This window comes from Colossoma macropomum, unplaced genomic scaffold (assembly GCF_904425465.1).
Source record: "Colossoma macropomum unplaced genomic scaffold, Colossoma_macropomum, whole genome shotgun sequence".
Taxonomy (NCBI): Eukaryota; Metazoa; Chordata; class Actinopteri; order Characiformes; family Serrasalmidae; genus Colossoma; species Colossoma macropomum.
The window spans coordinates 13829855-13852424 of record NW_023494799.1 but is presented as its reverse complement, the minus strand read 5'-3'; the positions used below and the strand labels follow the sequence as shown (position 1 = coordinate 13852424).

The window sequence follows — 22570 nt, the reverse complement described above, 5'->3', positions numbered from 1 at the left end:
CAGTTTTGGAAACTTAAATTTTTCACTTGTTTTCATTTGACCTTCCTCTACCTTATGTAAGTTGATTGTCTTATATCACCTCAGAATGGACTCCATTTTAGATGCATATTGGAAAGAGATTTGTTAAAGTGGAAGTAGTGTGTACAGTAGTAAAAAATGGACAACTAAAATACAGAAAAAAATTAATATTATATTTAGTTATTGAGATTTCTGTAATTTTCAATGAAATATATTTCCAATTTTTTTTCTGAGACTGAAAAATGAATAACTTCCACTGACAATTTGACTAAATATTTATATAGTCTAAATATTTAAATTGTCAAATGTCTATCTAATTTACTTTTTATTTTTTTTGTAGAGACTTCTTAACAGTGTCTAAATGTAAACAACCCCAAAAGCTGTCTGTCTAGCACTGTGTGGTAAATTGCAGGCAGGTGTGTCTGCTCAATTAGCAGCCTTGAGAATAGTTTGGCAGCTAGCTGATATAAAACAGTAGGACATAAATAGCTCCAGCTAAATCACTTCTTGGCAGAGGCTTGAACTGCATGAGGATTTAAAGCTGTGACACTGTGTACCTTTCCCTGCTTTTCCCCACCTTTCTCCTCCACACCCACTCTGCCATCCCCATCCTCTACATATATCTCTCTTTTTTATCCTCCTATTGCTTCCCTCCCTCTGCTATCCGTCCCACTCTTTAATTGGATGCCTCTCTTCTCTTCTTCTCCTCCTCTCGTTGATTCCCACGTCCATGCATCTGTCTTTTCTCTTCCACTCCTCCTCCAACATCCCTCAGTCTCATTTTTATCACACTACTGTTTTTTCTTTATCTTCTTTCTTTTCTTTCATCTGTCGCTCCTTCTCTCCACCTTCTGTCTCTCACACTGAGATATACTGTATACTGTACATGCTGTTATGTACTGTATGTACTGTATAATACTGAATAATACTGTTTCCTCAGACCTTGCACACATTCTGTTATTTATCATTTTTTTGTACTTCTAATCTATTATAGCTATATTTTATACCTTTAGAAAGCAAGTGTTTTTATAATAATAATACTAATAACAATAATAATAATAATAATAATAATAATAGTAATAATAATAATAATAAATAATAATAAATAGTTCAAAATGATTTAGTTACTGGTTATTAGTTAGGTCATTAACACTTCATTGAGCATTAATAAGCAGTTATAATGCATTATTAAAAAGGGCAAATGTGAGCTGATGAATATGAATGTGATGAAGCTGGCAGGTTTAATGCTGACTGATCAGTAAACATCAAAATCTGAGCTTTAGCAGTAGAAATGAATGTGGGTTCATTATTATTATGCAAACAACAGGTCACTGTTGCCCTTTTTATTTAGGTGTTGTAAATGCTTCTTAATGATTTTAAGATCTTTAAGACCTAATCAATAAACATTTTAAACTATTCATGGACGCTTTATAAAGGTAGTCTTACTTTAAAGTGGTATCTAAGCCTCAACAACTAAATATAATATCATTTTTTTCAGTATTTAGTGCCCACTCTTTGCCTTTTATGACAGCTTCAAAGAAATCTGCAGGGACGTTTTTTTCCACACCTCCAAAGTTCAGTTGTAGAAATTGGTTGCATTTTCTGCTTCTCACAATCCAAATAATCCCAAACACATTCAGTGATGTTGAGGTCTGGACTCTGGGGAGGTCAGTCCATTGTTCCAAGAAGACCAGCAGCTTCTTTGTTTGAATTGCAAATGTTTTTCTTTTTCATCTGTACCCTTTTCTCAGTAACAGCTTCATGACAGCTACATCCTTTCAGACCTATGGTGTTGAGTTGTCTTCACTCAGTGGAAGGATGGACAGAAACACTTGTGGATTTTTTCAGATTTAAAGAAAGAGTGGAGCTTGACTTTCGCTCAAAGATGAAAGCTTAAACTGTTTATCTGATGGGGACAGTTTTGGTGGTCTACCAGATCTTGTATGGTTGTTAGGAGCCCCATTTTCTCTGTATTTTTAATGATGTATTTGAATGGTTTTGGAATCTCCTGTTTTTGCTCTTATTTTCCTGTGTAGACAAAGAAATACGTTTTCATCCAATTTGAATTATAATATCTCCTCTTATAATATCTCCTCTTCTATTTACAACACAAAAATAACACAGATCAAAAGTTTAGAATCTGCAGTTTTCACATAATTTCTCCACTTCTTTAAACAGGCTGTGATTGAGAATCCATTAATGTGAAATCATAACTTGCTTTGGTTTTCACAGAAGATAACTGTAACTTCTAAGTGTTGATTATACCCTTATTAAATCATATTTAATATTTCCTTTGCACAGTTTTAATAATGTTGTATGCCGACTTAACCTGTGAAGTATGTTGTATATTAATAATACTGTGCACTCACCAAGACAGATTCCTTACAAAAATAGAACTGACTCTGATTCTCATTTCTCAGGGTAACGTGACGTTCTCATGCTCTGAGTCGCAGCCAGTTTCCGTGACATTTTTGAACTCCACTGCCAGTTATCTGGCCCTGCTCGCTGACCCTGGAATGGAGGGACTGTCTGTGCGGCTGCAGTTTCGCACGTGGAACCGGGACAGTCGGCTTTTCTATGTCCCGCTGACACGTGGCCTGGAACCCGCTTCCCTTGTCCTGCAGCTCAGCAAGGGGTCACTCCAGCTGTCTCTCCGAGGACCCCCACAGGGCACTACTCAAGTCTCCACTGGTGAGAGAATCAATCATTCACCTACAGAAATCTCACTGGACATGCAGCTGTAATTTATCTCTGCTAACTGCCTCAAAGTTCCGGTGGGTTTGGACGATATTTTCATGAATTCTCAAGGTTTTGTAAGTTTACCCAAAAGAAGCTGCATTTGAATTGCTCACAAAGTCAAAAATACAAGTAGTAAACTTCAGCGTGTTGCTAGATTAGGAGCTGTGATCAGTGATCTTATGGGCCCCAGCCCAAAAAATAATTAATGTGCCCCCCATACAAAAATTACTATAATGATAAAACAAGGGCAATGAAATTAGCTTGTGTGCTATGTGTCAACCAAGATGGGTTTTTTGTGAGTGGCCTACTTAGAATTAAGTAGTAGTTAGTGTAAATTAGTGCAACATACCTTAGTAGTGAAATTGTTCAAATCTAGCCAATTTTAAATGACATGCAATAGCTAGCTATGCTACATTAGTTACCTTAAATCGAGTAGTGCTGCAGTGGTGAAGCCTGGGTTTTGTACCATGTTGGAAAAGTGCTTCTATACAGCTATAAGTAAAGTACGTTTCATAGTTTTGATTCTAAGCTCCTGGTTGGTGGTTGGTATGGTGTAGTGGGTAACACCATTGCCTTCTACGCTGTAGACTGTGGTTCAATACCCTGCCTGGGCAAGCAACCTATAATATACCAATAAGAGTCCCTGGGCAAGACTCCCAACACTACCTTCACCTACCTATGTAAATATGATCAAATTTTAAGTGTCGCTGGATAAGAGTGTCTGCCAAATCCCATAAATGTTTCAGCAGCAGTCTCTGTAGCACAGTCACAGCAAGAATCACATCTGAGTCTAATCCAAGAAGCTCATGTTTTGCGTCTTATATAGTGTTGTGTTTGGCTGGTTGAGCTGTAGTTGTGATTTTAGAAATCTTGTTCTTTGGTGACTCACCCTATAGACCATCCCTTTTATACCCACACTGTATGACAATACTTGGCGCATGCAAGGTAAAATGCAGCTTCTGTGCACAGTTTGGTCTACAGACAATTATCAATGTAGACGTTTCATTCCAAATAACACGCTGAGTACTGAGTAAACACAAGAAACTGGATGACTTTGCTAACACTGTGCACCAAAAGTAAAAGCAGATGGTGATGTGTATCATAGGACAATACAGTCTCTCTACACCCTATTTTACAATATAATATTACAATTACAATACAATTATAATAACGTTTATCCTTGCAGTTCTGTTCAGTCAAACTGAGTATGTTTGGCATACACAGACTACACCAGTAGGGACATGCTTGGTTGTAACATATCACCAGTCCGTATATTCTCTGATACCACATGAATACAGTAGGCCAAGTTGCCATTGGTCCACTCCAGTGCATATACATATTGTTCATGTGGTAAATTTACCAGTCGCCAATGATTATTTGGAAACAACAATGCAAACAACTGGTAGTAGGTTTAATGCGTGGCAATTTTCTGACTTTGAGGTCCATCCAATGCACCATTAGTCTGTTTTACTTTAATCTTTTCTTTAGCATCTTGCAAATCCCATTCAGACTCTAGTGGAAAAGCTGGGAATGCAGGGAGTTGATGAAAAATAAAGTACTTCTCAAAGAACCAAAATACACTAGATCAAAGTGTGAAAGGCGTTCAAGGGCAGCTGAAAGTAAAACTGCAGAGATACAAGCCTGAAATGGATGGGTAAACAACATACAAAATTTAAGGAGTCATCTTTCTCTGCCACTCTAGACCTTTCTCTTGCCCTCTACTCGAGGCTCAGTTCTTTAATTAGGACTGAAAAGCCACCAAATCAGGCCAACATCAAACACAAAAGATAGTAATAAAATGTGGCTGTAAAAATGAACATATTCCAAAGAGAATAATAATCTTGCATCCCAAAGAAATTAAGCAATTCAAAATGAATAGAGCAAGATATTTCAGTGTAAATTCCAGCATCTTAAAATAGCACAGACAGGACAACAGATCACTGCCAAACATTACAATGAAGTTGTTTGATAGTTAGTTAATAAAAATCAATGTATAATTCTGTGTTTTAAGGTTGTCCTAAAGAGGTGCTGAAATAATATCAGTTTCAGAAAAAACAAAGTGACTATCAAATGTTAAACCAGGTCTTAAGAAGTAACACAGTACTCTGTGAATCCCTACATATGTATATATCCCTGTATATACATATACAGTTGTATGCAAATGTGTGCAAAAGTAAGAAGAAGTGAAGACATCCTCTACAGAGGACACACTTTTTACACACTGTGCACAATTCTGCACAATTATTATTTATTTATTGAATTTAACATATTGGGAAAAGTAATATGTAAAAGATGTGGCACATGATCAAAGATGGGCTTAGCCACTCAGTGTGTATGAAAACAAAATGCTTTGCAATCTGAAGTCATGTCTGATTTGTGCCAGCTGGGAGACAGATGTGGAATGAGGAGGTGGGCTAATGGTGGAGCAGGTGGTCAGTATGCCAGTGAAGCTGAGCGCTGAAGCATGGAAGGAGGAGTGGACAAGGGTGCGATGATCAAGATGTTCTTTGTAGTTGTGATGATGTAGTTTTTGTTTTGTTTCCTTCACTTTCTAAGTTAACATTGAAGAGACACTCCAGACAGACTAGAAAAATCCCTTTCTGATAAGGCCTCAAAACATGGGAGGATGTTTTGAACAACTACAACTGTATTGGCGTGGATTTTTAGGGGCTGTATAGAAAGTGCTGGAGGGCTTTGTGTCCATGCACACCTTCGCTGCCTTTTATATGCTTTTTTGCTAGCTGGCAAATGCAGAAGAAAACAAGCTAGCTAGCAACACTGCTAGGAAGCTAAATGAAGACATTTCAAACAGCCCACCCTAAAAAAAAACCCCAAAGCAGTTGCAGTTTTTCAAAACTTTCTCCAACCTTTTGATACATCATCAGACATTTCCCTATTTCTGATGGTGGGCTCCAGCTTCATAGTGGAGCCCACCATCAGACATACCCCTCCAACACGCGCATACATACACACTCACACACACACACATACTTCTGAAACCAAACTACACACTTGGATGTTCATAGAAGTTTGGTTGACAGTAATGGGTGTTGCTTCTGCTTGTAGACACGTTCAATAAGCAAACTATTTCCGCACTCAGTGTAAACTTCAACTAATCAAAGTTTGGAGATACATTTAATCCCTTTCTCGCTCATCCTCCAGCTAGACGTGCTGTAAGCCGTTGCAGTGCTCTAGGTTTGACTGCAGGATTACGACTCTTTGACATAATCCTATGTGGATCTGAACCACCGCTGTCTGCTCTCAACTTGGTTGAGCCGCTTAGTCAATAAGAGCTAAACAAACCAGTCTAAACTAATCTAAACCATGATCATCCATTTCTGATTTTCTGGCCAGCGTTTCAGTGTGTTTTTGTCTGTTCACTAGGTCGAAGTTTATGTGATGGACAGTGGCACTCGGTAACACTGGAGGTCAAAGCTCAGCAGGTCTACCTGTCTGTGGACAATCAGAAGCCAGCGGTCATGGAGATCATTCGTTTGACTGAAAGCCTGCAGAGGACAACCATGTTCTTGGGAGGTAAATTTTCAAGAAGACATTAAGGCACTCAAGGAAGCATTATTTGTATTTTCTGTGGTCCAAATCAAGTGGATGTGCATTGTCCTACATTAAATGCAAAGGCATAGATTTAGGGCGGCAGGGGAGGTGTGTCTTCTTCAGTTTTTTGGGGGGCGGGTCTGCCTAGCTGTATCTATGAACAAGCAGCCAAACAGAGTGAAGTTGTATTTACTAATTGACCATGGTATGTACAAACTCCTGATGAGCACCTGAAGGCAGCATGAGTGACACATTTATCTAACTAGGGTTGCCAGGTGTCCAGTTTTGGACTGGAGAGTCCACTTCTGAGCTCCGTTGTCTGGTGCCTGGTTGAGGCTGCTGACCGGATATTAAAATGTCCAGTTGATTCTCAGTCTAGAGGCATGACAATGCTAATAACAGTGCTAATGACAAGGCTAATGACAAAGGCTAAGGACAATGCTAATAACATTCTACATTCACTTAAGACAGCCAAGTAGATGTTTGTACATGTTTTCTACATTGGAAAAAATGGTGCTTTGAATTGATTAGAATTTATCAGTCGTTGTACATGAAAAAAAAAATTTAGTACATGAACACAATAATTGCCAAAACCAGTAAACTTAAAGAAAGCAATTTTGTTGATGCAACATACTTTCTTTGCATGCAACTTGAGACAAAATCATAAATCTTTTTTAGTGTACTAGTGAGCAGCTGAATGTATTACATATTGAGCCTTTTTTCTAGTGACAGCAATGCCTAAATGACCTAGACACTCCTATCTCTAATCTACACTGAGATTATCCCGTGTGAATCAGTCATTAACATTATAGAGGTCGTGTGGTAACATTATGTATTGTATTACCCCACCTCTCAATGTAAGACTAATCTCATACAAATCAAAACTAATTTTCCAATTTTCTGTTTATTTTTTACACCTTTGATGTCAATTGCTCTTTACATTACAATTTCATGATAAATGGCCCAGTAGAAATGTCCTTAAATTACTTGGATTAAAATCAACAATAGTCATTGATACTGTCATTACTCTTTGTTAATTGTAAAGAAATTTTAATGTGAAGATCATGTTGTGTAATAAAGTATCAGGTTAAGTCACAGGGGTCAGTTTGTTTTCCTTTGTTCTCATTCCTTGTTTTTTTTTAAAACTGACCCATTATCTTGTTCTATTGTGTAGAAATTTCATTACTTTATTGCTTTAAAGAGTTTTCATACACAAAAATACAAGAACAGGGACCAATTTTGATATTTCATTTCTGACTGTAAGTTCTTGGTTTGACAAATTGCCCTGACCTACTGGCTGCCTGCAACAAAAGTAGTTACTACTCACTTCAGAACTGCACCTTAGATGCCCCCTTATGTCTTATGTCCCCTTATGATGAGTTTGTACTCTCAAGTTGTGGAAGTTAGATTAAAAAGGTCAAAAAGGCAAAAAGCCCATTTCTCATGTTATTTATCAGCCATTAATGTTTCCTACTCACCTCTTAGCTTTCTGGCCTCCAGGAAGTTCTGGTTCTTTTAATTTTGTCATTTTCTTGGCAAATTCTGCACAGAATGCAATCCACGTCTGTAACCAGTCTTTATTAAGGAGTGCAGTAATTACTGTTGTAAATAACTTAAAGCTATTTGCTGTAATCTTTCTCCAACCTCCAGTGTCTCAACCAAGAGCTCTAAATCCCTCTGTGCACTATCTGACTTAAAGACAATGCAATTCTGCTAATAATGAAATAAGCTGCTTTGTGTGTGAATGTTATTTTCTCAGGATAGGATTTATTTATGAACTGTGCCTTTTTTCTCATTTAAGCACTTAAATGTTGCCATTGTCTTGTCTTAGGCTGCCCTGCGTCGCAAAATGGCCTTGTCTTTGAGGGATCTTGTGAGAAACCGCGCGCAGGGTATCAGGGATGCCTACGTCTAATCTTCATCAACAACCAGCCAGTGAACCTTGGCAGGATTCAGCAGGACAGACCAGCAAACTTCAGCCAGCTCAGCTTTGACATCTGCAGCATTCGAGACAGGTCAGGATTAGAGCCCCACCTGTATATCGGTTGGCCGATAATAACAACAGATGTTGACAATCAGCAATATTAAAGGTATTGATTTTTTTAGTTTTGGCATTCCTGACATCAGGCTAAAACTTTAGATACTTGTAACTATTAACTATAATAGCATAGTAATAGCATAGTAATTAGCATAGTAATTATAACTTTTTTTTTTTTTAAATCAGTGCTCCTCAGCCTTTCATTGCCAAAGCAAGGAGCATCAGTAGCCTACTTTTAATGTGGACTTGTCACGTGTGCTCCTCTCTGAATATGAAAACTGCTCCCACAAACACACAATGTCTTTCTTGGAAAAATTCCACAGGTGTGAAAAGTGTTCATACAGGCTGAAGTGGTTTTATATTATATTATTTAAGACTATGAGATTTATGTGTGTATGTTTGTGTGTAGCTTTCCTCTGGATTAAAAGCCGGATTTAATGCCGTAGCATGGTTTTAATGTTAGCTTGCTGGCTAGTTTAGTAGGTCTAGCACAGTGGTCGGGAACCCCATATTAAGAAGAGCCATTTTGTCCTTTCAACAAAAATCAAACCACCTTGGGAGCCACAACATTTTATGTCTATTTTACCATCTTGGCAGTAAATATGAGTCAGTATGTGCTAATGTGTTAGTATAGGCTAAAAATATAAACTTACTTTGCTCTACTTTAAGCTTTAGCTCAGCTATAGCTGCTTTTCTCACATCTCCAGCAGGAAACTTTTCCACAAAAGTAGAACATTTTCTTGTAAAATGTCTCTCAACGTCCCACTTTTACGAGCTTCTCATTCGCCAGCTTCTTGTTTGAATTTTCTCGTTCCACTTTAATTGTGCCAGAATGTAACTGCTGCACCATTTAAGGTGGAACGGAAAATTCAAACAAGAAGCTGGGAAGTGAGAAGCTGACTTTAACTTCACGACTTTTTAGTGTTTGACAGTTTTTCACTGTACATTAAAAGTATCAAGACACCAGCTGGAGTGCCTGTAAACACAAATAAGTCAATTTGTTTCCAAATTACTGATGTTCTTTCTCTTTGCCGTTTTGTTAGCTACTAGCTAGATGAGATCGTTGTCGGCATTGCTATGATGACCAGCAGTCTGCACGCCAGTATTCAGGGTTACACGTTGGTGAATTAGCAGTTATAGGCTACATTAACTCCGGCGTTTAAAACCATTTATTGTTAAAACTGTGTTGAACGATCAGCAGAGCTTTATTTTACTGTGAAGGAGGATTATTTTATTTTTACCTAAAAATCTAATTCTGCCACGGAGCTGCAACAGGGCAGTAAAAGAGCCGCATGCGCACCTGATTAAACCTAGAAAGCTTCTCTCCATCTAAAGATGTACTTCTGTGTCTGAGTGACACTTATGTATGTTTTACTAGCGTTGCTGTTTTTGATTCGCAGCAAATGCAGTTCACAAGACACCTCAGTTCATATTCTTCAGTTAACCCAGAAATTTGGGTTAAACAGGCCAAAGACCCAATGATCACTCAGTGTTAACATGTTATTTATCGTGAATTAATGGTGAGACACCACTGATATTCCTCCCTGGCTTGGCCTACAGGAAGGTCTGGTTCTAATGCATTTAAAATTGTTGAAGTAGCATTTCAGTATTCACTCTGAGATCACATCAGTACATGAATGTCTTAAATTCAGTATTTTCATCTGTTTATCAGGTGTGTTCCCAATTTCTGCGAACATGGCGGAGTGTGCTACCAGTCGTGGGACCATTTTCACTGTAACTGCTCAGGAACGGGCTACACAGGAGCTACCTGTCATAACCGTGAGTTCTCCACAAGTCTCAAACTTTACGAGTGCTGAATGATTTGCAGTTAAACTGAACATTACATACATTAAATGCATTAATACATGTTACATTTAAAATAAACTGAAATAATCTTGCCAGTAACTGTTGCTGCACAATTTTTAGTCACCCTGTTTCCATTTAAACCACAGGACCACCACTGGCTAGATATTTTTTGTGTGGTGGATCGTTCTCAGCACGGCAGTGACACTGACATGGTAATGGCATGTTAATGTATGTGGTGCTGGTATGAGTACAGGTATCGAGTACAGGAGCGTTGCTGGGTTTTAAACAGTGTGGACACATACTGACCACCCACCTTGTAGATCCAACATGTTGATGTAAATTTAGAGACCGTCACTCATCTTTTTCTATGCACAATTGGAGCAAGTCATTCTCTAGCCTCCTGCAGACCACCCATTGTCATTCTACAGGCAAGATGGAAATCAACTTGGATATTTTTAATGAATATGTTAAAATAAAATATTTTCCCTCTTATCAATATCAACTGTTATCAGATTAACTAGGACGCTGTTGGCTCTTTGTGTGTGAAATGTTGTGACTCTGTGTTGAGCCGCTAGCAAGCAATGAGGGGCAGGATGAGAACCCCCTGCTGTGAAAACAATTAACTTCACAAAGACAGCCGGGCCAGGATAAAATGGACAGTGCACCTGTAGCTTTCATTATGTGACCAATCTGAGCTGTAGTTTTTTGACATACATAATATGAGGCATGACTGACTGTGTGCAGTCAATGTGTGCAGTGCTGATTAGCTTGTTTCCCCTTACTTTCTGTGTAGCACTTTATTGAATTTGTGTTATTTAAATAGTCAACTGATTTTTTCACTTGAAGGGTCCATGTTGTGGAAATTTCCCTTGCTTTATTTTTTTTTAAAAAGGAGCCTACAGCAGTTTAGCTCCACTCATTCGTATTAATGTTCTAAGGATTGTTTCAGCTCTGTTTGCTTTTTGAAAAAGGGACAGTACAGGATAGCCAATCAAGACTCAATTAGCTTATGGCAGTCTTATAGGCACAGTCACAAAAACAGCCTTTTTAATTCTAATTAATAAAGAGAGGTTGTAAAATGGTCATGTAAAAATGAATTATGACCATTTTTGGGACATAAAACCAGATGAGTAGAAAAATAAATGAAAGACAAAGAAACTGTTGGATGGGCCCTTTAAGAACTGCAAGCGCCAGTTTTGCCCTTTAGAGAGCAAATAGTGTTGTTTATATTGTAAGTTTGGCCAGTAGAAAGTACAGAAAATCTGCTAATCTTTGTCATGTATTTATTTAGGCCAAACAGTGCACGCTTCAGGTGGAAAAAGGGCTAATAAAGCCCCAGATCAATTTGTCCTTAAAGAAATCAGAATTAACTGAATCAACATAATTGATGTTGAGTTAACAAAACTCAACATCAATTAACTTGAATACAGTCTTTCAGTTTACTTATTCTTGACAATTATTGTCTTGGCATATTTTATTCAAATATAAATGATGTACACATTTACAAATCAGCACATTACTTCAGCGAGCACTGCACACCTTGTCTCCAGCTTGGCATTAAAAGAACATCCACAAGCTTTTGTGCTGTCACATTCAACAAACAGTGCACAGTTTCACCCGCTGGCAAGCTTGCGTGGCAACTTAATCATCCGACCTTGACCCTGTCACACCGCACACCCAACGGAGCAAAAGAATCTCGTTTATACTGGCCCCAGATTCATCCATGGGTGTGAAATTTTGTTTGCTGCAGCAAGATTGTAGCCACCTACCGAAACGTTATGTGACCATTTTTGAGCCAAGGAGCTGGCAGATCTACCAGTGAGTAGAATTTGTCATTAATATGCAAATTTTAGTGAAATTTGCCAGTTTAGCTCAGTGTACCTGTGAATTTACCATTCAAATAATGGTAGACCAGTAAGGTTTCAGTAAGGTTAGACCAGTTGCTTATTGCACTTACATTCTATGATCTGCAAAATATTTAGAACAGTTTGTGCTCTTTTTTTTGCTGCTACATGCTCGTTCTCATCATATGTCTCTGACCACACGGCCCCCTGAGGAAAGAGGCGCGACGCAGTCCATCTGTTACACTTGTTACATCGAATGACAGAAAGAGAGAGAGAGGGAAAAAAAGAGAAATCACAGCTTACAAAACCTGCCATGCAATATCGACTCAGGCAGCCAATGTGTGCAGTCAATTAGCCATCTCACTACACAGAGGGCTGTTCTCTCATGACAAACAGATCCATACAAATAGTAATTACCACTGTTCGCTAAATAGATTGCTTAACAAAGATAGATTTGTTGCTCATCCATATAGGGATATGTATGAGTATGGCCATATTTAAGTCAAACTTACATGCTTTATTGAAGCTATTTGTCAGAATTATGTAATAGGACAGGAAATATATTCAAAATCTTGTTTTGTTTCATTACGTGCTCAACTGTGATGGAAACAGTGCTGTTGTGGAAACCTTATTTTTGCAGTCATCACCTACAGGGCAAGCCTTCAGCAAGCCAGGCAATAGCATGGGCCAGAATGACCCCATTTTCCAACCTATCATAGTGCTTCCACTGAATTGTTGTTATTTACCTCTCTTATTCTCTTCCATTCTTGGCCTTTTGCAGCAATATATGAGCGATCATGTGAAGCCTACAGGAAAACAGGAAGCCCTGCAGGAGTCTTCACGGTTGACCCAGATGGTAGTGGACCATTGGAGCATACACAAGTGAACTGTACTCTGGCAGGTAAGCTATACGATGAGCAAGATTAAAATGATGTGATTTCACATGTTCTACGCTTTCTGTGATGTAGTGCGCATTAGGTGTGGGTGAGATGGCAAAATATGACATTGTGATACTTGAAAGACGTTTTTTTTCACGAAATGTATTACTGAATTTAGTAGGAGTGATCTGATCTGAAGTATCGGTATCAGGGCCTATTTTAATGGATCAGGTATCTGCTATATTAGGCCGAACATTGTCAACGTTGTTTTACTCCGTGGTTCTGTATGTACGCCATTGTTGTGCCTGGGCCATAAATGAACATTTTCCGCAGCTGGCGGCAGTGCATAGGCCTAGACAAGCAACCTGACGGCGATGCGTAAAAGGTGATAATCGCCGTATTGGGAAAAGAACTGACAGAGAAACTAGAGATGACTAATTTATCACTATGCAGCTTGACAAGTATGCTGGGAAATTGGAGTTCATTGGGAACATTAGGGTGCATGTGCCAGAATAGTCAGTTTTTTTTCTGTTTACCAGAAATAGAGAGAGTACGAAAGAGTGAGAGAGAGAGGTTTGTTAAGATCTCATTTTAATTGACGTTAACTTTGGCTTCAATGCATGGAACCGAAAATAAATGCCAACGTACTTTGGAACTCCAGTGTGACTCACTGCAGTAAAACAACTGAGCTAAAGTGACTGGGTATTTACCCTAGATCAGCTAGCACCAGCCCTGCAGAGAAAATTCCTCTGATGCCCGTCTACAGCCAAGAAACAGCATCAGAAAAAAGTAACAAATAATATTAATGATATGTACACAGTTTTTTTTTCATATTTACTGTTAAAACTTTGGGTTAATGTGGAGTGATTTATAGAGGAGTATATATATAGAGTAATATCTAGTGTCTCAGTGGGCTGAATTATCAAAACTCTGTTATAACAAAGGAAATTACCACTTTTACAAATATGTAAAGCATGTGGACATAGCTAGTCTCTCCTGCAGGAGCACTATTAGCATGCTAGTCAGCATGAATCTACACCAGATAGAAGCTCATGAATGTCTGTAGTGCATGAAGTAGTTTTCAAAAAATGTTGGGTAACTTAATATTATTTCATATGTGTTTTTTCTTAAAGATTTTCTTTGAAACAGTTAATGTTAAAAAAAAAAAACTAGGTCTGGCAGAGAAGCATGTATTCAGAAGCTCACATGCTGTAAATTGTCTGCAATGTGGAACTATTTCAAAGTGGAAAACAAACCAGCACAACAGCCACATGCACAATATGCAAAGCCAGCGTTTCACAACAGAGCTGCTTTCAACACGACCAATATGATAAAGCACCCGAAAAGAAAACAAGTGAAAGGATACAGTGAGCTCACACAGGTCACTCAAGAAAAAGCTGCACTGAAGCAACAAAAAAAAATGAAGAATATTTTCAAACAGCAAGAGACGTTGGTTGAAGTCGTTGCTTTGGATGACCAGTCAATCTCTGTAGAAGAGAATGTAGGTTTTCGCCGTCTTCTGGAGTTTGTGGAGTCACTGTATGTCCTTCCCTCTCAACACTACTTTTTTTTAGACACTGGCATACCAGGGATTTTCAATAAAGTTTGTGACCACCTGTAAGATTGCACTGTGGACCTGACTGCAGTCAGTTTTACTGATATTTAGAGTTTGGATGTTTGCCCAATGTCATTGCTTAGCCTTACCACACACTGAATTGACTCCAGTTTTTACTTAAAATGTGTGGTATTGCATGCTAATCAGTCTCACGGATCTCATATAGCTGAGCAGTCAAGAGGATGTTGAAATAGACAAGCGGTGGGTTCATGAACTCTAAGGGACAAGCAAGAAATTAGAAAAAGCAATGGATGACATTAGTTCAGCTGTTATAGTATGTTTATGCAGAGCTGTACCTGAAATGACATTCTTTGGAGTGTTCTATCATTTTTGTTAATGTAAGGCCTATTTATTTATGAAGATATTTTATATAGAGTTTTAAAAAAATAAATTAGAACATTTAAATGATTATTTGCCTGAATTGAATTAGTTTTACTTACTTAAATATACTTCAAGTACAAACACAGAAGTATTGGATCAGGAATCAAGTATTCAGGTCAAGGCCAAAAAACTGGATCAAGACATCCATAATATTCTGTTTTCCTGAGGTTTTGCAACTTGGAATAGACAAAATGCACCAGCACAACAGTAGTGCATGGGTCATTCTACCATTGCGGTGGCAAATGGGGTATGAATTATTAAATATATTTTAAGCATAAAATAGAGTCTTTCATATTAAACAATACCAGTAAAGTTACACCACTGACCATCCAAACACCAACAAAACTGCTCACATCTGAGCTTTTCTAAACTTCTAAAACATAGTTTATTGTCACTTTAGACCATTAAGTCACATTGTGTGTAGAAAATTATAAATATTACAATAAAATTTAAAATCACTTAATGTCTCATTGGTAACACCACAGACACAATCTTTTTTTGTGACATGTGTCACAGATCATCAGTATTTTATCAAACTTTATCAGAAATATAAAATGACTAAAAGATTAATTTCACAAACCATGGGGTAAGTCCAAGATTTGTCATCAAAATAAATTTAGAATAGTACATTTTTAAAATTCTAAGGACAGACAACAATTTTTGCAGTTTGAACTGGAAAAATATTGTTTTCAAATAAAAATAATTCTTCAGCATCTGTGAAGTTACTAAAAATAACTAAAAATAACTCAAATAAAAATTCAAGCAGAAGTATAATAAAGAATGTATGAATATAATCTTTTTGTGGTTTATTCTTGTTTTGAGCTCAATTTCATGGCTTCAGAGTTTACCAGTTGCTAGTAGATAGTAGAATGACCCACGTATGAACAGCTGAGTACAACAAATCAAGTTTTACCAAACAAACATAATCAAACATAAATTATTAAAATAACATGGGTTAACACCCAATAGATATTTGTTACTGTGCAGTTTATGCAGCTACTATGCACTGGTTATTGTTGTTGGTTACAGGTTCTCTATAATTACATCTGTTTTTTATGATATAGGCAGTTTTTCCCAATAGCCATTATTTCAGTGTTTTATACTAAATTCATATTGATTTACAGCTGTTAATATCTAAACTATTTAGCTAGCCTGATCTCTGTATTTGTCTCCGTCTTCCAGCTCCAATGGCAAGTAAACAAGTGACTGAAGGCAATGTCAGTTACTTTACTTGGATGTCGTATAACAGTCAAAACTACATATCTGTTGTTAGGTAATTGAGATTTTTCCTGCTTTTGTGATTTTGTTTAAAAAGAAATAATCCTCTACCTCTGAAGCCTCAAAGGCTGACTCTACACGGTAAAACTTCATAATTTCCATGCATGCAGTTAAACAAAGCAATTCGAAAACAAAAGTTTTAATGTTTACTTGACTATTTAATCTGTTCTGTGTATGTTAAGCCTTTGAAAATTGATGTTTAAGTAGCCATGACAGTTAAATTCTGCTTGATGCCTTACTCATCTGGTGCTGGAAGCACAAGAAGTTCAGCAAAGAGTGCATTTCAGTCTGTCCTTCTGTAACAACCTTTTTTAGTGTTGCATGGATATCGATTTCAAATGGGTATTGCCGTCGATACTGACACTTAAACACAGTATTGGTATCAGCGATACCAATACCTGTGACCTGAGTGTGGGATGACAAGCAGCAGTAAAAATGCTCATGGCAGAAGCAGTAATGGCATTGTTTCATGGAAAAAAGACACTAACAGGATCCCCTTACATGAGTGACTGAGCTCGGCTTCTTTCAGTAATCACTCACCTGCTGCTGTGTAGTCACTTACAGTCTGAGTTAACGTTAGTCCAGATTGTTATTGAGGAAATGGAAGGAATGGCCAGACTCTCTGCATAATAATAGTCTTTAGCCATGATTTAGCCTTTACCATGTCAGCTTGTAAGCCGGGACTGTGTGTCCACTAACCCGCTAACCTGCGGTGCGCCTCCGTTGGTCATCTGTATCATTCAGCAGCGGCGTCTCAGCGCATTGCTTCAACCAAGCTAAAAAAATGCTGAAAGTCGCTGCTACTGACCCTGAGAAATACAGTGATATGTACAACTCCAGCAGAGTCTGACACTCGACGATGTAAGCGCGAGTGAACGGGACGCATGTATGAGACAAGTGACTCGAGAAATTCAGATGTGAAACAGCATTCAGCACCATTTTAACTGAGACAGAGAAGCGAGTAAACGATGGTGCTAGCAGCAATGTAAACAGCTGTCACCATTAATGGGTGAGTTAAGCCAGCTGGCTACAGAAACTTTAGCTTCAAGGAGCTCACATTTGTTGTCATGGCTCAGATAACTGCCTGAAAACTTTGCCTAACTACCAACTGTAAACAACCAACCTTGCATTATAAATACCCAGTAAACCATTCCAGTGATCCAGAAAAAAAAAATTAAATGATATAATTTGATATGATCACATTTGTTGTGGTCTATTTGAAATGATATCATTAAATATGATCACAGGATGCATTTGCAGTGTTTTGATTGGCTTCATGAACCTTATTTTACAAAGTTGAGATGACAGAGTTTCAGGACGCTTCACACCATGTAGCTGAAGTGCAATTTAGGTAGGTTTCAAGCAACTAAAGTTGCATGAAAATTTCACCATGTACAGCCAGCCTGACTCTGAACTGTCCGCAAGAGTGTTCTAGATTTCAGGCGGGATCTGAAGGGTTAACAAAAGTCAAACTTTCTGAATACTAAATAATGGTAATGATCACTAACATAATGAACAAATATTAGAGTATTCAGATTATTCAGGCCTGCCCAAATTTCCAGTCATTAGCTGCTGATGATTAGATTGCCTAAACTCACAAATCAGTTTGCATTTACAAGCCTGGGGGTGGAGAGCCTGGACAGCTGTGTCCTCAGCAGGTCTGGGAAAATGCCACGCAGAATCACACATCTCATTAACTCAGTTCAGCATGTCTTCACATCTCTGTGTAGTTCAGCAAGCTGCACTCGAACATTCCTGAATCAGCAAATCAGCTCCTGAGAAGCGCCAGATGAGTATAAGTGGGGCTGCAATAAACTGGATTGTGTATGCATGGATTGAGAGAACTTGCCCTTTGCAATGCACTGAGACTGCACTCTCACAAATAACAGTTCTTGGCTTGGGCATGCAGTTATGGGAAAAACTTCAACTGGTCTAGCAATTGGTATAGAAGCTTTACATTATGTGAAAGTACAAAAATGGCTTTTTAAAGAACCACTCCTTCAGCAAAAATCTCTCCAAACACTCTTTTGGGTTCCATTTTTGGCCACCTTAACATTCACCATTCACCTACACAGAGATGTTTATTTTTGTTATAGACTAAATTAAGTCATACCCTTAAGTAAACCACATTGATGCGTCTGTGTCAAACAAATGAAGCTCTGGATGCGTTTTGAACAGATGTTTTTGGGCATGTCTTTATGAAGATGTGTTTGGTGACAGTCTAAGGCCAGTGTTTGTTAGCAGCATTAGCCTAGCATCTCCCAAACTAAAGAATCTCCTAAACGAAAGAAGCAAACTTCAGATACCAAACATGCCTTGGCTGAATGACTGCATCTGGACTAAGTGTTAAAACATGTTCTTTGGATTTTTTTGATGAACTATTTCTTTAAGGTATTAGCAGGGATGTGGGAAGTGGGCATGCTTAGAATTTCAGGATTGTTTAAAGCCCCAAGAAACATAAATCTATGTTTTCTTTCTAAGTAGGTTAATCTTACCCTTGTGGGCACACAATAATATGCGTAAAGGATGTCCTGTGAAAATCTTTCCAGTGCCCAGTAAATAGCCAATGTATTTTGCCAAAATTGTCCTCTCTCGATGTAAGCTGGGTGGTCCTAATTTTGGCTCGTTTGCATAAACAGTATCCCCACCAACTACTGGACTGATGCAGGCGCCCCACACAGCTTTAACAAAATTCAGTTACCTCATCGACGATCTGATTGGTCGCCATTCAGCTCATTTGCATAATGTTCATTCAGAAGAAGAGAGCAGAGTGATCAGTGTGTACAAGCTGCATTATAGCACATATAAAAATTCAAATAAAAACGTGAATCACTCTGTATGATGTCACAGTGTATGTTACATAGATGCACCCCCAACTTAAAGAACCATTTCTTGGTATTAGTTGTGTTATAACGTTTATACCTTTATGTCATAAATACATACAGATACAAATACAAATAGCACAAAACATGCTAACGTTAACCTGTTTATCTAAATGACTGAATCAGAGATGTTTCAGCAAGCACTCTTCTAGCACTGTGTAGTCAGTTGCTGTCTGATGTATATGGAGGTAACCGCAGGTCTAGCCTTTAGCCCAGCATGGACACCAGCCTCATTGCTGTGCTTCAGTTTCCTCTCACACCACCTGTACCTCATCACCACAGGCTTGGGGCCTGGTTCTCACAACAAGCAGCTTGTCATCTGGTGATAGCATGAATGACTGTGATGTTTACCAAGCTCCAGCAATGTCTGCAATGTCTGTAGATGTAAGTGCAAATGTTTTGGATGCACGTATAAGGCAAATGAAATTCAGAGGTGAATCTAGCACTGTGTTAGAGACGCCATAGGTTTATCTATATTTTGTTCAGTACAGTTTTTACTATTCACATTACACATTTTGTTGATTTTCAATGTGAAAATAAGTGAACACATCCTCTAGAAAGAATGAGTTATTTTTAACAAAAAGGTATATATATATATATATACACTCTTGATGAATCAAAGAATTGAGGCAAGTAGTTCAGCCTTGTGTCTGGAGAATAGACTTTATTTGCACGCTCGTTTCACAGACAACAAGGCCATGTTTATATAGGCTCAGACACATAGCTGCCCTTGGACCATTGCTAAATCTCCTCCCATTGTCCTCAGGTACAACAAACATGAAACATATACAGATCACACTGATCTCATACATACCATAACACATCATCATCCTTTCAACATATACATATGCCATGAAGCCAAAACACATGTGTATGTATGTGCATATATACAAAGTTTCATTCCAAAATGCTGCATATCTATTTGTAATAGTTTTCCATTATAATGAGTTTTAAAGGGAATAACAGCTGGCATTTAATGGAAATAAAAAAAAAATTGATTTAACTAATAAAAGTGGTTTAATCAGAAAATCTCAAAACCCAATAAATCTGTTCTGCGAATCGCAACACTGCTGCGAACTGTTTCAGGTAGAAGCTCAAATCTACCTAAACTTGTATGCGCAGATGGAGAGCTGGCTGATAGTAATAGTGAAACAGGATGTGAAAAAACAACTGCTCTCCAGATAAAACAGTAGTTGACCTCTCTTTTGAAAAGCGTGCTGTGCATCCTGCAGTATGGGGACGGCCACGCTTTTCAACCTCCTCTGTCAAGACTCATTACGGATTTCACCAGTCTTGGTTTTTACCTTTTGACATCCTCTCAGCCTCTCCCATCACATACGGGGCTGATTTGTCTCCAGGATGAGCCTGTAATACAGTGTGTCGTCTCACAGGAGAAGAGAGGTCCATTATGTCAGCAGCAGGGAGGAATGTAGGTGGAAGAAGGAGAAAATCAGAGAGCGTATCGGCCCACTGAGACTGGCAGCTTGGCCTGACGAGACTGCTCCATTATTCTTTGTTTCTCTTGAGGCCTGCCACGACTGCAAGAGCACTGCGGTTTGCTAGCAGAGAAACGAGTGCTGTAAGCACAGCAAGGCTGCTTGTTTGGCAGTACCACACACTCAGCAAGTTAGCGTGGGTGGGGTGGTTTTGCTTTGCTAAGGCCTATTCTATTAGCTTTGCTTACACCGTTTACTTTACCAGCTCTGGTTGCTTAGCAGCTAGCCGTGCTAAGCTGTGAATGCTAACAAACCCTAATACAAAAAGACATTTTCTCTTAGCATTTGCCAACCAGCTCTGGCAAGAAGATTGTTTCAGACTGACCCCAATTACAGGAGCTGTTAGCCATGCTAATTCTTCAAGGCTCAGCAAACAGGCACTTTCGTCCATCACACATGGGGGATTTTAATTTGCATAGAGAGAGGGAGTAAGTGCGGACTCCCTAACTCTCTTCATTTCACAGGCCCTGAATGAATGACCTTCTGTTCCCCACTTAATATTCATCAGGTATTTGCATCTCACTCCATCACACTGCTAATCTCCTTTTCTCATTCATACACACATCTGGGCAATCGAAGGCTGCTTTGAGAGGCTCGAGGGGGGAGAACAGGAGGGTGCCACAAATGATGGGGATTGCAGCATGTGCTTCTTTCTTTTAACATCTTCTATGTTTGTCAATGTTGTTTTCTTCACAGATGACAAAATTTGGACCGTTGTAGGCCACGATCACCTGCAGCCTGTTAGGGTTCAAGGGTCCACTCCCAGAAGCCCCTATGTTCTCATCTTCAACTACTCCATTTCGCCCTATCACCTCCGCTCCCTGGTGGCCTCCTCAGAGCACTGTCAACAAGAAGTGACTTACCGCTGCAGGAAGTCCCGCCTCTTTGACACCTGGGGTGAATCTTGCTTTTATTACTGAGTTTGACTAATTTTATTGTTTTAAGTTGACCACATCATAGATTTTACATAGATTTATCGAAAGGATAATTGAGCTGCCAGTTTATTGTGTCTGCACTCATTGGTCATTTTATCAACCACACCTACCATATAGATGCACTTTATAAGTCAGTTATTGACTGTAGCCCATCTGCTGCTGCACAGTTTCTACCCTGTTCATCAGTTGAAAGGGGCCACTGCTGACCAGATATTACTTGGGCGGTGGATCATTCTCAGCACAGTAATGACACCAACATGGTATGTGTTAACAGGTTATCAGGCACAACAGCATTGCTAGGATGTTTAAACACCTTAATGTCTATGCGAGGTAGAGAATCATCCACTTACAAAAATATCCAGCACACAGGGGTCCATAATCACTTGATGGGGATTGTGCTAAGAAACTGACCACCAGTGAAGTGCTAAAGGATGACCAACACAGTGGGCCAGATGTACAAAGTTTCAGGCACAAATCAGACACATTCAGCTGGTACTCAAGCTTAAACATAGTTTATGGACATGAAAAAACACAAAATGCTTGTCTCTTTCTCCTGTAAATCATCACTGTCCACAAAAAATAAATGTCCATTTTTTATTTTTCTACACCATTTGAACATGGAAGCTGTCCTTTACATTGAGTGTAAATTTCATGGTTAGTGGTCCAGCAGAAATAAACGTATTTAAAAATTACTTGGAATAAAACTTTTTTACGACGGCATTTTAGGGCCACTGTTGAAAAAAGTTATAAATACTAGACTTCAAGAAAAAAGTCGTAATATTTTGAGAATAAAGTCATACAATTACAACATTAAAGTGCAATATTACCAGGAAAATTTACAATATTATGGCCAAAAGGTTTGCAAAGGAAGGTAGCAACCTCCTCCTGTTAGAATGAGCCATGTTGTTGTAGAGTTACTTTCATATCAGTTTCACCCATGAAGAAATACTCCTGGCACATCAGCACCAGATTGTTATTTGTATAAGAAACGGCTGTGCAAGAAACTGTGTTTGTTAAGAGTAAAGAACCAGGCGGACTTGGATGAAAATTGTCTCTTTTGTTGAAGGAGAACTTGCAAGCAGTGGTCATCTACAAGGCTTTCTGTGCC

The 22570-nt window shown here is 38.6% G+C and overlaps 1 protein-coding gene across 1 annotated transcript in view; it reads left to right on the top strand.

Moving 5' to 3' along the window:
* The window catches only part of cntnap5l (contactin associated protein family member 5 like), a 167114-nt gene that overhangs the window by 107125 nt on the left and 37419 nt on the right, over positions 1-22570 (top strand). The window contains 6 exon segments of the mRNA XM_036587197.1: positions 2439-2709; positions 6142-6291; positions 8141-8324; positions 10020-10126; positions 12779-12898; positions 21224-21424. Of these exon segments, the coding sequence (XP_036443090.1) occupies positions 2439-2709; positions 6142-6291; positions 8141-8324; positions 10020-10126; positions 12779-12898; positions 21224-21424 (1033 nt within the window).